We start from the raw sequence: 14,723 nt of genomic DNA, 5'->3' as shown, positions 1-14,723 counted from the left end.
TCTGTCAAGCTATTGACAATCTACAGAACCAATGCAGATGGAGAAAATGATTATACATGTTCAGTTGTAGAATCAAATCTGTGAAACATACCAAAACAAACAAAAAGAAGTGTTTAATTTTTGTTTCTTCTTATAGATCTTCTTATATTTATTTTATTTCCACAGGTACAAGTGAATTATGAAAAAAAACACTGAAAGTCTGTTGAATGTAGAGTCCATTGTTTTTGAGGTTATTTAAAAGACAAAAGAATGCTGTACTCATAAATATACATAGATTAAATGGTAAGTAGACTGTTTCTCATATAGGGCTTTGCTACTCTCCCAGAGCACTCAGAGCGCTTTATACAGGATGTCACATTCACAGAAGCACATTCTTCTTTGCTTTTAAGTGTTTTCGAGCTAACATTCACACCCCGAAAGATACATCAGAGTGCAACTTTGGCTTAGTATCTTGCATGTCCCAAGGATATTTGGCATGCAGCCATGGATCAAACCACCAACCTTCCTATCAGTAGATGTCCTGTTCTACCACCTGAGCTACAACCACCACAGATCAGCATGCAATTACATCTTCCAAGAAAATGATGCGCCTTGATAAACTTTGAATTAATCCATTAAAAATACATAGCAATGTGGAAGCCGCCACATTGCCCTGCAGTTCTGAATAGAGTGGAGGAGATGAAATCACTCTGCATATGTAGCACACAGAACTTTTGTTGCAGTTACTTGTTGTTAGGAGATTAGACCCTACAATCTCTGGACAGTTGAAAATGAGTCAGAAAAACACATGGATATATATTTTTTGTCATTATATTTTCTGGTCATTTAGATATTTCACAGTAGTTTTTCGAGGTCCTAGCACACAGGGAGATGTTGATGTTTGTTTGAAAGACAGCATGGAATTTAAATCGTACTGTAAGTTTGAAGAAAAAGAGTCACAGGATAGTTTTTTTTTCTGGAAAAGAGAAACACTATTCATCTTACTGAAGTTAAACGAGTGTAATGCCTTAATATTTACTCTCTTTACTCTTTACTGTTGCTCTTTAAAAAAAAAATTTCTAATGCTTGTTTGACTAACTTTGCAATCCTTCCCTAATACAAGAAAGTGTGGTATGTAAATATGTTTAAACCAAAAATTGTGCCATTAAACTATGGGCATTCCTGATTATGATTATTGATTAAAATGGAAAAACTGGATCACTCCATAATAGCTGTACTGCCACTACCTGACTACAGTTCATTACTCCGTATTTTTATATACATATATATATATATATATATATATATATATATATATATTATAGAAAGTATAGTTGACCAGTTATAATAAAAAAGCATTGTGACAATATGTGAAATGACTATTAGTTAGAGAGCCTATCTCAGCTGACATACATAAAGGCAGGGTACCTCCTGGATAGGTTGCAACTCTATAGCAAGGTTAACACATAGAGACAGACAACCTTTGATAAAATTATTTAGCTACAAAATTAGATTTTTGCTTCTAGGATGGGTTAATAACATACAGCTAAGTTAAATTTTAAAGTATTACCTAACAACAAGCTTAGAGACTTGCCTTGCACAGCATAAAAATTAACCCTGTAACTTTTCTGAATTGTTAAATGGTTAAAGTAATATTATTAAATTAAGATTTTTCATGTCTAGAAAAGAAAACTATCAAATACTGTTGCAGGGACTCTGATTGTGACGTCATAATACGACCCATGCCCCCAAAAGTACAAGGTACTTACAATGTAATTATGTCATTGTTTCCTGTAAAAACCTGACTTGCCACTTGATATTAGGCACAATTACAGGATACTTACGCCTTAGTTGCATGTCTAACAGTGTCATTATTTCAGTGTTTCCTGTAAAAACCTGACTTGTGACGGAAAATTACATGTGGTTATAGGGTACTTACACCCGAGTTGCAGGTTGTATTAACACATGGTAAACATCCAGGGAAAACAGGAGCTGTGCAAATACACAGAAAAGAAGAAGCCAGGGTTTCACTGTGTAGCTCAACAAGTCAGCAAAGATTGACTGCCAGCTGAATTGCCAGAGGGGGAACCCTGGATTAGTCATGCCCATAAATGCAGACAACAACATCAACAGACAGAGAGGGAGTGAGAAAGAGAGCGATAACCAAAATGGAGAGACAGAGGGAAAACAAACTGGGGAAAAACCAGCCAGGGAGAAGTGAGGGGCTATCTGCTTTAGAGCATTAGGCTGTTATACCTCATGTTGAGAATAGCGTCCTTCTTTCTCCACAAAATAACTGATGAAAACAGCTTCTGTGTTTACTGGGAAATCTTTTAATTTCCTTAGAACTATAGCAGTAATTTAACCTGAAACATAAAAAGGGAAGAACAAACTTTGATTTCCAAAATTGAATGTCTCATTACTCCAAATGAAATCTACTGAAAAAGAAGACGTAGCTATTTTAAATGACCAACTTCACAACCTTTATCTTTATAAAGGCAAAAGCTCATATGTGAGCTCTAGAAGGCAACGGTTAGCAGAGGGAGACCAAAGCACAGCTTATTTATTTTGTCTAGAACAACAAGAAGCACAATTTCATTCCTTCTAATCTGCAGCTTACTGTTTACTAGCAGATTACTGTTTTGCCTTTTACAGCAAACAATGCAATTCTATCTACTCACAATGAGGTTTCCTTTATTTTATGATTAACGTTAATATTTATTTGTTGAACACATAAATAAATGTGATGCTCCACTTACTCTGATCAATGTCAAAATGCATATTTAAAATCTAAAAAACCAACAACTCTCTAGGCTTAGGCTGTTTAAGTGTTGAATTTTAAACATCATTCTCTGATTTGCTGACAACAGAGACTATACATACAATTTATTGAGCAAGAAATTTTACCTGGGGCCTTATTACATTAATAAAGCTTCTACCACTGGGATATTACTTTTATCCCTGTTATCTTTTAGAATAATTATATCAATAGAATTAAATGTAAAAGAAAAAAAAATCATTTTCTTTTTTTATTTCAGTATACCGTGTAAATTTTAATTATGCTATTATGAGTCCTTGGTTTGTATTGTATATTCTGTTTGTGTTCCTGTTCTGTGTAGATGAGACGTACTCATCGTGTGTTTTGCGGCAGGTGGCAGCAGAGTCAAAGTGTTGCTACACAACCCTCAGAAAGATGCTGTTGATGCCGCATCAATGACGTCACATACTTGGTCACCAGTATTTTGACAATGGGAAAAGTTTATCGTTCTGGCGACGAAACGTTGTAGAAATCTGAGAAAACGATTCGACTAATGCGCTTTCCACTAGTTATTTTTAATTTTAATTTCAGTTTATGATTTATTTCTTACGCGGTTTCAGGGGGATAACACTTTTTCCTTTTCTTGTCTTTTTTTTTTTTAACTACTGGACATATCAACCTCATACACCGAAGGACGGTTCGACAGCCGTGGCATGATCGTGTTTTGCTCATAGAGAAGGTATTGTATTGTACTGATTTGTGTGATATTTTTATGTAATAACTGTAAATGACGGCACAAGAATCTGCTATAGAAAAAAAATATACATAAAATGTTTTTGTTTGTTTTTTCAGTGTAGCTCTTCTGGTAGATTTGAACTTTATTCCTGTTGTGCTTTAAATTTGGACGTCTTTCATAGACCTAAATGCTGTTGGGGTTTTACAATCTTAAACTCTAGATTTGAACTATCTTGCAAAAGGAGGACAAAAAATAGTGACCGAGAGATGTCAATGGGTTTAATAATTTGCACCTCTCAAAATCACCCATCTCCATATTTTGGTGGTTTAAACCACCAACTGCAAAGGTTACTAGCTGTAAACACTGAGTAATGGTCAGATAGGAACCGTTTGAGAGTTTCAGACCTATGCTTATCTTTGACATCTTCAATACTTTCACAGTAGGTGAAATCAAAGTACAAAGCTCCTAGCTTCGAAACTCTCTCTTGGTTGTTTTTTTTTTTTTTTTTTTTTTTTGGTTTGTTTTCTTTTGTTTTCCTTTGTTTTTAAAGAGTAAAAAGGCAAAAGTACTGCACTAGCAGTACTGAAAATATGTTCTGACGACAAACAACTCTACGACAGACTTGGATGCTATAACTTTAAAAACTTTCTAAATTAATTAGCTTAAAGAAAACTGAGTATATGACTGCTCATATTTATACATCTCATTTAGTTCCATTTACACCAATTCTAAAAACAGAGAATTGACGTCAAAATTTCATGTGTTTGCAAATAAATACTGCGCTAAAGCCTGACTGTTTTTTTCAGGGATTTCAAGCAGCAGATCTGCTTTTCTGGAATTCCTTTGTGCATAGAGAGAGCCATCAATGCTGTGCTGCCTGACTGCTAGTATATCAAAGTTATGCAGCCTAGCTTAATCCATTTCATTAGCATTGTGCCTGGAGCTCTTTCACGCATACAGCATAGCCCTTATGTGCGTAGCAGTGCAGTTGTCTTGGGGTGGGGAGGATTTCAGCATTGGTCAGTGCAGCTGTGCCCACTTTCAGCAGAATGAAATCAGAGATGACTGGCTCCAGTATCCAATACACTGCCTGAACAGACACAATGTTACTACCCATACAGCTACTAGAGACATCTTGTAGGCTTACTCCATTAGCCAGTATTTTTGAAAGAAGGCTGGCTAGAAGTGTTGACCTCAAAAGATTTTGCTTGGCCACCACCGCCATGAAGTGTGATGCGCTAGTCATTTAATGTCTGTGTACTATTAAAAAAGGTCATCCGTACTTAATTTGGACTCTTATACAAATTCTAGAAACTCTTAAGGAGATTTTAACCATTGATAATTTGAATGAGTGTTTAGCACAATTTTGATTCACTGATCTTACACCATTTCTTTATAGTATAGGTTTGAGTTGAGGTTGATGTTCAGTATTTAATTCTAAATTTATTAGTTTAGCTAAACTGATGATACTTTGTTTTATGTGTTTTAAATATAGTTAGTGGTGGGGAGAGTTGAAGGGAAGTTTAAGCCTAATTTCAGTTTGACTACAAATAAGTTAAAAAATAATGGTGAGTTTGCAGGCTACAACGCTTTCTCAGGTCCTTCCCATTTGAGTATACTGTAACCCAGTTCTTTCTTTTTTGGTACAATTTACATATGTCCCCTAAATGTGTCACATGGTGTTGAATCATAAAGTTTGTGTTTTGCAAGGTGGGTAGCTATAAAGATCATTAAATATTTGTGATCACTGTGTGTGAATTGTGCCTGTGCAGAAGTGGCACATTTTGAGTTCTAACTTTCTCGAGAACCCAGATAACAGAAGTTAGAGCTAAAATAATTTGTCATTAATTTGTTTACAGACAGCATTCACAAAAGGAAACATAACAATATGTCCACTCATTTTTTCTGAGAATCTGATTAACTTTTTGTGACATGAATGAGGACACACACACACACACAGCTTGCACGTTGCTAGATGTTTTATTGTTTGGGATTTTTTGTTGCAGCTTTTCAGCTGCTACATACACACAACGCACCATTTCAGGTCCCAGCACATCTTTTACATGGGAGACATGATCAGCTGATGGAGCTGAGGTGTGCGTCAGCCTCCCCTGACACCACACCCTGACACCACTGCTCCACTCCTCCCCTGCAGCTGAGCCACAAACCACACCCTGCCACACTTTTAAACTATCAGACTGATAAAAATGAGTAAACGTGAGAACTTTTTGCTAGCCAAACTCATCAAAAGTCTTTTTTAAATGTTCACAATAAACCCCACTGAAGATGCTGATATGTATGAAAAACAACATGACTACAGCTGTTTTCTATTTTAGTTTATTTCTTTTCATATCTATATTTGTTTGTTAGATTAAAAAAAAGTTACTTGCAAAAGTAACTCACAATTTCCTTCTATCTGTAAAAACACGTAATGTTAAAATCTTCTTCTGGGGGTGGTATGTGCTTGATCCTTGAGCTCGGGTCCTCAACCAGAGACATGGGTGTTAGAGGGTTCTGCGCACTGTCTTAGTTGTTCCTAGGACTGCACTATTCTGGATAGAGACCTCCAGTGTTGTGCCTGGCTCTTGATACTCTTATTACCGCAAGAACCAATTTGGACTATACCTTCTAGCAGCAGTTCTTTCAGCCCCTAGCACTTCTCTATTTTCTTGTGCTGCTTTTGGTAAATGTCTGGATCTTGTGTTTAGGCTCTGTTCTGGTGCTGCTATTATCATTGCCTCTGTGCTGGCCTCTAAGCAAGCCTTTTCTATCCACTGGTAGGATTTCTTTATGTCAGGGATTTCCTCTATGTGTCTGTGGTACATTTTTTGCAGCGGCTTAGTCATCCATGATCTTGGTCTTGTGGTGCAAAAAAACCAATGGTACAGAAATAGAATATATGGTATTTACAATATATATAATATATACATCTCAAAATAAATATTAATATAAATAAATACATCAGGAATATATACTAACTACCTACCTTAAGAAATGTGTGTGTGTGTGTGTGTGTGTGTGTGTGTGTGTGTGTGTGTGTGTGTGTGTGTGTGTGTGTGTGTGTGTGTTGGGGTGTGCAAAGTGCATGTATTGAGTCCAGTGGGAAAGTTATTGTAGCCTGAGTAAATAAGTGTGTTGTTGTAACATGTTAAGTGAGGGGGTGTTGTTACGTAGTCCGACGTCTTCTTGTGCCATGAGGTGTTGGTTCTGATGGACCACAACCTCCTGTAAAAGGGAAATATCACAATTTATGCCCGGGTGAAGAGTCAGTAGCAATCCTGATTGCCTGTCTCACTTGCATGAAGGAGTACATGTCTTGTAGGCAAGGCAGATTGCAGTCATTCACCTTTTCAGTGGAGTGGATTACATGCTGTAGTCTGCCTTTGTCCTTTGCAGTGGCAGCAGTATGCCAAAGTGTTAAAGGAGGTGAGAATAAATTCAGTGATGGAGCAGCTAAACTGCAATCTGTGATGGTGAGCAATCCATGCCACATGCTCCATGTGTCGCCCTGGTGGAAGCGATGCTCCCGATACCGGCGTTTGGCATCCCTCACCATGCGCCGAACTTGTTTGGGTTTTTTTGTCAAAAACAAAATAAATTTTTAGACTTGAGAAATTTGTTGCTGCTCACAATGTAATAGATTTATATATAGAACAACTTGTCAGAACAACTGACAAGACGCTAGAACTTTGATTGTAGGGTGTTTACCTTACAATATAAAGCACCTTCAGGTGACTGTTGTGATTTAGGACAGTATAAATAAAATTGAAGTGAATTGAACAGAACCCTGACAGGAATGGATTGTGAAATTGCAGACCAAGAAGAAAAACTTTTTTTTATACCGGTTGAGACTTCATTGTCATTAAGACTCAACATCTCGTTTACAAGAGAGACCTGTTTCAGACAGCATAATAAAATTAAAATTAAAAAACCACATTAAAATAACTAAGAGTCATATTAAAAACAAGAACAAGTTTCCAGTAATGATGTCAGAAAATCATTTAACCCTTTCATGCATGAAACCTCAATCAGGATTTTTTTTCTTAAGTATTTTTATTCACTTTAAGCCTTCATTTTTTTAAACATGTACTTTTCAAAGAGTTTTTTACATGTCCACTTAGGTGGACAACATCACCTTTGGAGTGGCTGGCAGGGTATGGATTGACGCACCAGTGGCCAATGTAGTGGTTTATGTGCAAGTATACTATCAACACTGACACAAATACAAGAAAACAGCCTTTGAATAGCTGTGCACTGTAGTGACCACTGTGTGTGAAAGGGTTAAATGTATTTTAAAGTCTGCATGTGAAATCAATTGAGAGAGCTGCAAGTCCTTCCTTACTACGCTAAGAACAACCTGGAGAAAGATGATGCATACTGCAAGTGCCTTCTTTGGTCCATGTAAAAACAAGAGCTCTTTGGCAGAGACACTGCTTATATTTATGCTTAAATAGGGGAGAGGTGTTCAACCCAAAGAACAGCATCCCCACAGTGAAACACAGTAGTGGGAGGATTATGCTGTGGGAATGCTTTGGTGGGAACAGGTTCACATCAAAGTGTAAAGAACCACGAGGAAAGAAAATTGTAAAGATTTTGAAAGAAAACCTCAAACAGTGATTTAGCAAAAACTGGGTCTGGGTTGTTTCCCTGCACAAAAGAAATTTTCATAGGTGGGCAAACAATCTTGTACACATCTGTATCAGCTGAAAAGTTCAGATTCTGTATCTCAAGCATTTGGTTGGAATAGCTGATTAAAACAGGATCTATGTTAAAGTCAAATTATGTCAGTTACAATATAATTAATCGTGTCAAATACATGTTCATACTTCTGGTAAATGGACTGTTTCTTATATAACACATTTCTACTTTATTTGAGCACTCAAAGCCTCATTCACATCCATTCACACAAGCACTTTTTACATCTAAGTGCTTTCTATCTACCATTTACACCCTGAGAGTGTAAATGGTAAATGAGAAAAGTACATGAGAAAAGTACAGAAAAGTACAGATCTCAGCAGAATCTAAACATTGTAGTTGGTTTTGACTTTTAACAATTATGTCGAGAACAAAATTAAACAGGATCATATAGACTACAAACATAGTAAAGCACAGATGTATTAGGAATTGACAATGATATTGGATTTGGAAATTTCAGAATGACATAAGTACAGAAATAAGTAATTGCATAAATAAATACCCCGAGGGACTGTTGGTAGCTTACAATCACCAGAGTTTACCGAATGTTTTTCAGACAACAGAAACTTAAATGGTGTTTTCTCCTTCTTCCTTGTCTTAAGGTGCAGCCCTCACAGCGATGACTACATCACTGTTGCTCCACAGGACAGTCTTGCTGACTGTAGTCTTCTGTAACTTGCCTTGCATCACTTCCTCCCTCAACCTGGAGGATCCCAATGTCTGCAGCCACTGGGAGAGGTTAGTCAAGATAATAGCCCATAAAGGGCAATAAAGGCATTCAGCATTACGTGTCCTTTACCCACCTCCAGACTATACTAAGCATCGCCGTAACATTACGCCCCTGATACTAACACTACATGCTAATGCACTAACAGTGGAAATGTGTTATCAACCTGATAACTTTCTTAAGCTGTGTTTAAAGTGTCAATACTTAGCAGTCTGTTTTTCCATTTGCAAGGATGAAAAAAACTTCTATGTTCAGGACTATCCCAGTAAAGCTGAGCATCGCTCATTTCCCTAATTATAGTACCATCATTCCACTGAATGCTAAAGACACAGTTACTAGAGCTTGTGCACACACAGACTTACCTGTCGAGGTTACTGATGAGACATACATGACTTACAGAGAATCTGTTCTGTTCAGCCTCATAACGCAGAAACATATCTTCAAAACAAGGCTGAACACAAAAAGTTTCTCTGTCAAGGTTTGTCAAAACTTGCAGAGTACTTTGTTTGCAGAGTACTTTGTTTGCAGAGTACTTTCAGTTTTTGCTCTCTGCTGAAACCGAAAGCTGAAACCTGAGCTTTTGACTGGCTCACTTTAATATATAAATCCAGCACTGTAACAGTTTGCACAAGATATTAGAAACCATATGCATTTCCATTGTTAAACAAATGACACCTATATATATAATTATATTTCTATATGAAGGCCAATAACTTCAATTGGTTGCCCTGCAGGCATAGCATAAAGATGTTAAGACCTATAATTTTTAATCTTATAAACTATTTATTGTATCATTATCTCTTCTAAGAAAACAAAGCTTTTGGACAAACAGGCAATTAGTTTTCTCAGGTATTTTAAGGACATAAAAGTTGGTTGAGTGTCAATCTATTGTGTGTCAATCTCTTTTGAAGTAAATCAACTAATTGAACAGAGACGATTAATGAGGCAGTCATGAACTATCATCAGCCACACACTGGTTTCATGTCTGATATCCATTTTCTTTTTTCACTTTCTGTGGTTTCAGTTACTCTGTGACAGTGCAGGAGTCATATGCCCATTCTTTTAATCAGATTTATTACACCAGCTGCACTGACATCCTCAACTGGTTTAAGTGCACCAAACACAGGTAAGAACCAATTAAAATGATACTTGATACGTATGGAAATGTGTGGTGATAATGGGTTTGATTAAATGGCAGTACCACAGTTTTTCCCTGTTGTTTTTCTTTTTTTGTTTATTTAAATCAGACATTGTCGCTGTATATTTACCTCATTGTGGTCTCATTTGCCAGTGTCAAAAACAAGGTCTGAAAGTGGCTTACCCCCTTTACCAAATAAAAGTTGTAATAATAAAGACAAAATTTACAGAAGAATGTAGACATGCTAAATGGACTGGAACTTAAATAGAGCCTTTTATTCACCCAGTTACACTGACATTCATACAGCACTTTTATCTAACAATTAAGACAGTCACATGCCAATGCATGCAAATTGGGGTTCAGTATTTTGCCCGGGGACATGTCAACATGCAGACAAGAGGATCTGGGAATTAGAGCCTTGAACAAGACTATTCTTTTGAATTCTGCTCCCACCAAATTTCTGACCATTACTGTCTGCTCCCACTGTCTGTCTCTGTCACCTGCCTTTGCGATATTTGTGTCCAATCCTGCCTGCATCCACAGAAAGTATTGTAAGATGGTGAAAGATGTACCCTTAGGCCCCCTCCTCGATTCAGAGATGGTCTTTCTATTTTCATGTAAACGGCCTTGTTGACTCCCTGCTCAAACCAGCATTCCTCCCTGTCCAGGATGTGGGATACATCCTCATCACTGAAAGAGTGTCCACTGGCCTGTAGTAGTAAATAGACCGCAGAGTCCTGGCCTGACGAGTTAGCTCTTCTGTGCTGCGCCATCCGCTTAGCCAGAGGTTGCATGTTATCCCTGATGTATAAATCACAACAATCCTCCAGGCACTTAACACTGTTCACTATATTACTGTTTGTGTGCTTAAGGGTACATCTTTCAATATCTTACAGTGCTGTAATTGCAGCCATTCCCCAACTCTCGATGAATGGCACTCGTCATCACGACAGTATTAATGATAAAGAAACTGACCCCTATTGTTAGTCAGTGGTGTTAGTTTCAGCTTGTTTCATTAAAATGTACTGTTCAGAGGGTTGGGGAAACCTGCAGTCAGCTGAGACTGAAGAAATCACTTGGATGAGTGATTAAATATTTCTTCCACTGAAAAAGTTACGTCCAGAGAACAGAATAAGCTTTTTGGGATTTACTTACCTGGATGATTGAACATGCATCAAGTACTGTGGCCCTAGCAACTACCTGGCATTTTGGCTAATGGATGCACTAATCACCATTTATTTACACCTTTCAGAAGGGTAGGGTAGAGTATGGCACCAACACGTTAGCACACCTCTCATAATCCTGCCTTACAGGTCAAATTGCACCAATCCCTGCTTCTCCACAGCAACCCAGACTGTCAGTGGTGGCTCATGTAAACTGTAGCAATGATTTACCCAACATCGGAAAAATACTAGGTCAACTTTAGTGTTATCACACAACATCAATGTAACTAATTAATGCTACCTTAACTTCTCTGGCCCTGCACTTTAAATTGTCCAAGTCAACAAAATGTAAGATTTACCTGTGGTAGTTTATTTAAGCAAGTTATGTGGTGCTAACCTTTGCTTTAACAATGAATAATTTCTTGTCCTTCACCTCCTACACGGTGGCATTACTTACCCATCCAAATCCAAAATACATGTTGCTGTCCATACTTTGAAACCTTTCATTATGGCTACAATGTTAGGGATCCTCTACAAGACACATGTAGATGTGACCAAACTGGAGCTCTGGGAGAGAGGTCACTCTATATACAATACTTTGAAAAAGTATTGTATATAGAGTTTTTCTAGTCTTACTCACTGCTTTTAATACACAAGCCCAACTCAGAGTGGAAGATGAGCTATTAGTAACACTACATAGAGTAGATTTTGCAGTAGTTTTGCTCTCTTTGGAGAAGAGTTAGAGTTAAATGATGCTTTTGGTTATTAATGTCAATGATCCACTTTACACATTTTAATAATATAATAAAAGCTGAAAAACAAAATAATTGGTTACTCAGTGTCTAATTTTGTATGTGACTTGAATTCTTTTCTGCAGGATGATCTATAGAACAGCATATCGTAGTGGGAACAAGACCATGTACCGGAGGAAGTCTCAGTGCTGCCCAGGCTTCTATGAGAAAGAAGAGATCTGTGCTCGTGAGTAACACACACACACACACACACACACACACACACACACACACACACACACACACACACACACACACACACACACACACACACAGCCAGCCATGTTTCTATCGCTTTAGAGGATTTCAAGCTATTTCCTTAAACACTAAGAGAGTCAGGAAGACATCTTATGCAAGTTTCAGTGCTCTGTGAGACAAATAGTGATTTTGCTTAAGGTCAACTTTTAGTAACACTTTCCTTACAGCCATTTATCACACTTATTAAATCCTGTAATGAATATTTCTTTTCAAATATCTTGTCACACTTACCTTCCCAGCAAGGCTATTACACAACCCACATCCCTCCCTTTTAATAGGCAGTGACAGGTGTTGCTTTGGCAAAACTAACAATTGTAACAGCAGTAAAAAAAAAAAAAGAAGCTTTCTGTCAAGACAGCCTGTTCTCATGGTGGAAAGAGTTAGTGATGAAAAAGTTATGTGTGCTGTGGTGGAAGGGAGAAAACAGTTAATGTCCCCCAGGAGTTCATAGGGGAATTTGTTCTAGTGTGAAAATACTCTGCTTTATAAGTAGCCTAAGCATCACATGCTGCTCTGAGAATCACATTTAATTTGCCAGACACTTTAGGCAACATGCCGTTTCCTGTTGGAAGTTGTATTGGAGAAGGAATCAGTTATATTAAGGATTTATTACTTTTTGTTTGTGTAAAGTCAGAGAAGAATCTGTTTGTTTGAAGTGGGTTAATCAATGCAAATCCAGCTTTAAAAAGAGTAATAATCTTTCAAATCAGTGGCATTTACTTGGTATTAGTGGACAGTGAAAATATATCATAGTCTTGATGGGAGTTGTCTGTTACAAGGACTGTATTTAGAGTTTCTTGTAAAGAAAAATATTTGTTTGCATGAGGAAAAATCTGCTTGAAAAACTCTTTAAATCAGTCAGCTGTAGAAAACACAAAGAAACTAAAAGAAACATTGACATTTTATTGAAAAAGCAAACAATTTCTAAAAGTCCAATTCTGTTTTTGGCCACAAAAACTCTTTAAAGTGTTAAGTCAAGTCAAGTCACAGAGCATTCAAAAAAGAATAGCAAGTCCCAGTTTCCATTTCACAAATCAGATTTATGTCTTTGACATGAACATTTATGTGATTACTACTACATGACTAATTCTAATGTAGATGTGTTTTGATGGGTTATTTTTTGGGGGGACCGTGCTGATCCCTGGCCTCTCTCCCTGTCTCCTCGATGTCTAGCTCATTGTACAGAGAGCTGTATTCATGGCCGTTGTATGGCACCCAACACCTGCCAGTGTGAGCCAGGCTGGGGGGGCTCCAATTGCTCGAGTGGTAAGTCCTCCAGCTGTTGCTGTCTGTTCACAATAATGACTTTGTGAGTGGGATTGGTTTTCTGTAAAAACACTCTGAACTCACAAGAGGAGAATCAGACTGTTCTCGTCTTACTGTACCACACCAATGGCTAGACATACTGCAGGGCCAAAATACTGATGTCAGTCACAACACATGCAAGTCAAAAGTTGGAACGTGAGCATGTAGGAACTCAGGAAATTAATGGATTTAGTTTTGGTAATCAGATCTTCTTACATAGGAACTTGTTATAGGATTTTAACTACCTGTCCTCCTTAGACATATATATATATATTTTAATTTCACAGGGAATTGGGGGGTTTTAGTGGGTGGCAGATTTTTTATGTAAACAGACCAGTTTAGCAACTAGACTTTTTGTGCAACCTGGCTGCAGCAATTGATTAATTCTCTAAATGTTGACTTAAAGCAAGTTCCTAAAATGCTAAAGGTGACATGAAGTACGGATAATAGTTTTGAGTCAGTTTTGTTTGATTTGGATTTTGCACTCTCCTCACATGGAGCATTTCTTATCAGCAAGACATCAGGACTATATCACTTGACTCTACTTCACCAACACTTTTTTTTGTCTGCACAACACGGGAGGCATTAAGGAAGATTTACATAGCTTACTGTGTGATATTTATAAACCACGTGCTTATCAACTTCATTCACAAGAAAATCACAAAACAAAAAACACACAGCATCTGAAATACAAAACGGGTAGTATACAAACAAAAATACAATTTTGCTGCGGTGTATGTCTGTGTGTGTGTAAGAGAGAGAGAAAGAACAATTGGAAAAATTGTGAAATTCTGTGTATGAGCATTTCTCATGCAACATATTTGATAATGAGGGTCAGAGAATGCAATACAAACCCCTGGGAGCCAGAGGCAGACAGTCAAAGACTCAGGAGAGCTACACTGTACACCGACCCCAGAAGTGCTGAAGACCTGAGGTCACACACCTAGACGAAAACCATGCGTCCAACCCAGCAGGGGGAAGAGGGAGGACCTGGTGGAGGACTCGGTGGAGGGCCCACAGCCAAAGGGCAGGAGTGCCAGACAACCAGAGGCAGCAGGCAGCCAACCGCGGCAGAGGCCAGCCTTCCCAGCATCAGCTGAGGATGGGAACCCAGGCGCGAGAACCTCCTGACGGAGCCGACTTGATGAGAGGTCCAAGCCTCCCCATACCACA

General features: G+C 37.9%; 1 protein-coding gene across 1 annotated transcript in view; it reads left to right on the top strand.

Annotated features, from left to right (window-relative positions):
* The first annotated feature begins 3,220 nt into the window (after positions 1-3,220).
* The window catches only part of megf10 (multiple EGF-like-domains 10), a 56,937-nt gene continuing 45,434 nt past the window's right edge, over positions 3,221-14,723 (top strand). Inside the window, exons 1-5 of the mRNA XM_026172746.1 lie at positions 3,221-3,476; positions 8,771-8,906; positions 9,920-10,021; positions 12,074-12,174; positions 13,419-13,511. Coding sequence (XP_026028531.1) covers positions 8,788-8,906; positions 9,920-10,021; positions 12,074-12,174; positions 13,419-13,511 — 415 coding nt within the window. The 5' untranslated portion in view covers positions 3,221-3,476; positions 8,771-8,787. The remainder of the gene's footprint in view (positions 3,477-8,770; positions 8,907-9,919; positions 10,022-12,073; positions 12,175-13,418; positions 13,512-14,723) is intronic.

The sequence above is a fragment of the Astatotilapia calliptera genome, chromosome 7 (assembly GCF_900246225.1).
Source record: "Astatotilapia calliptera chromosome 7, fAstCal1.2, whole genome shotgun sequence".
Taxonomy (NCBI): domain Eukaryota; kingdom Metazoa; phylum Chordata; class Actinopteri; order Cichliformes; family Cichlidae; genus Astatotilapia; species Astatotilapia calliptera.
The sequence above is the reverse complement of the archived record's forward strand: the minus strand, read 5'-3'. Positions and strand labels throughout refer to the sequence as shown.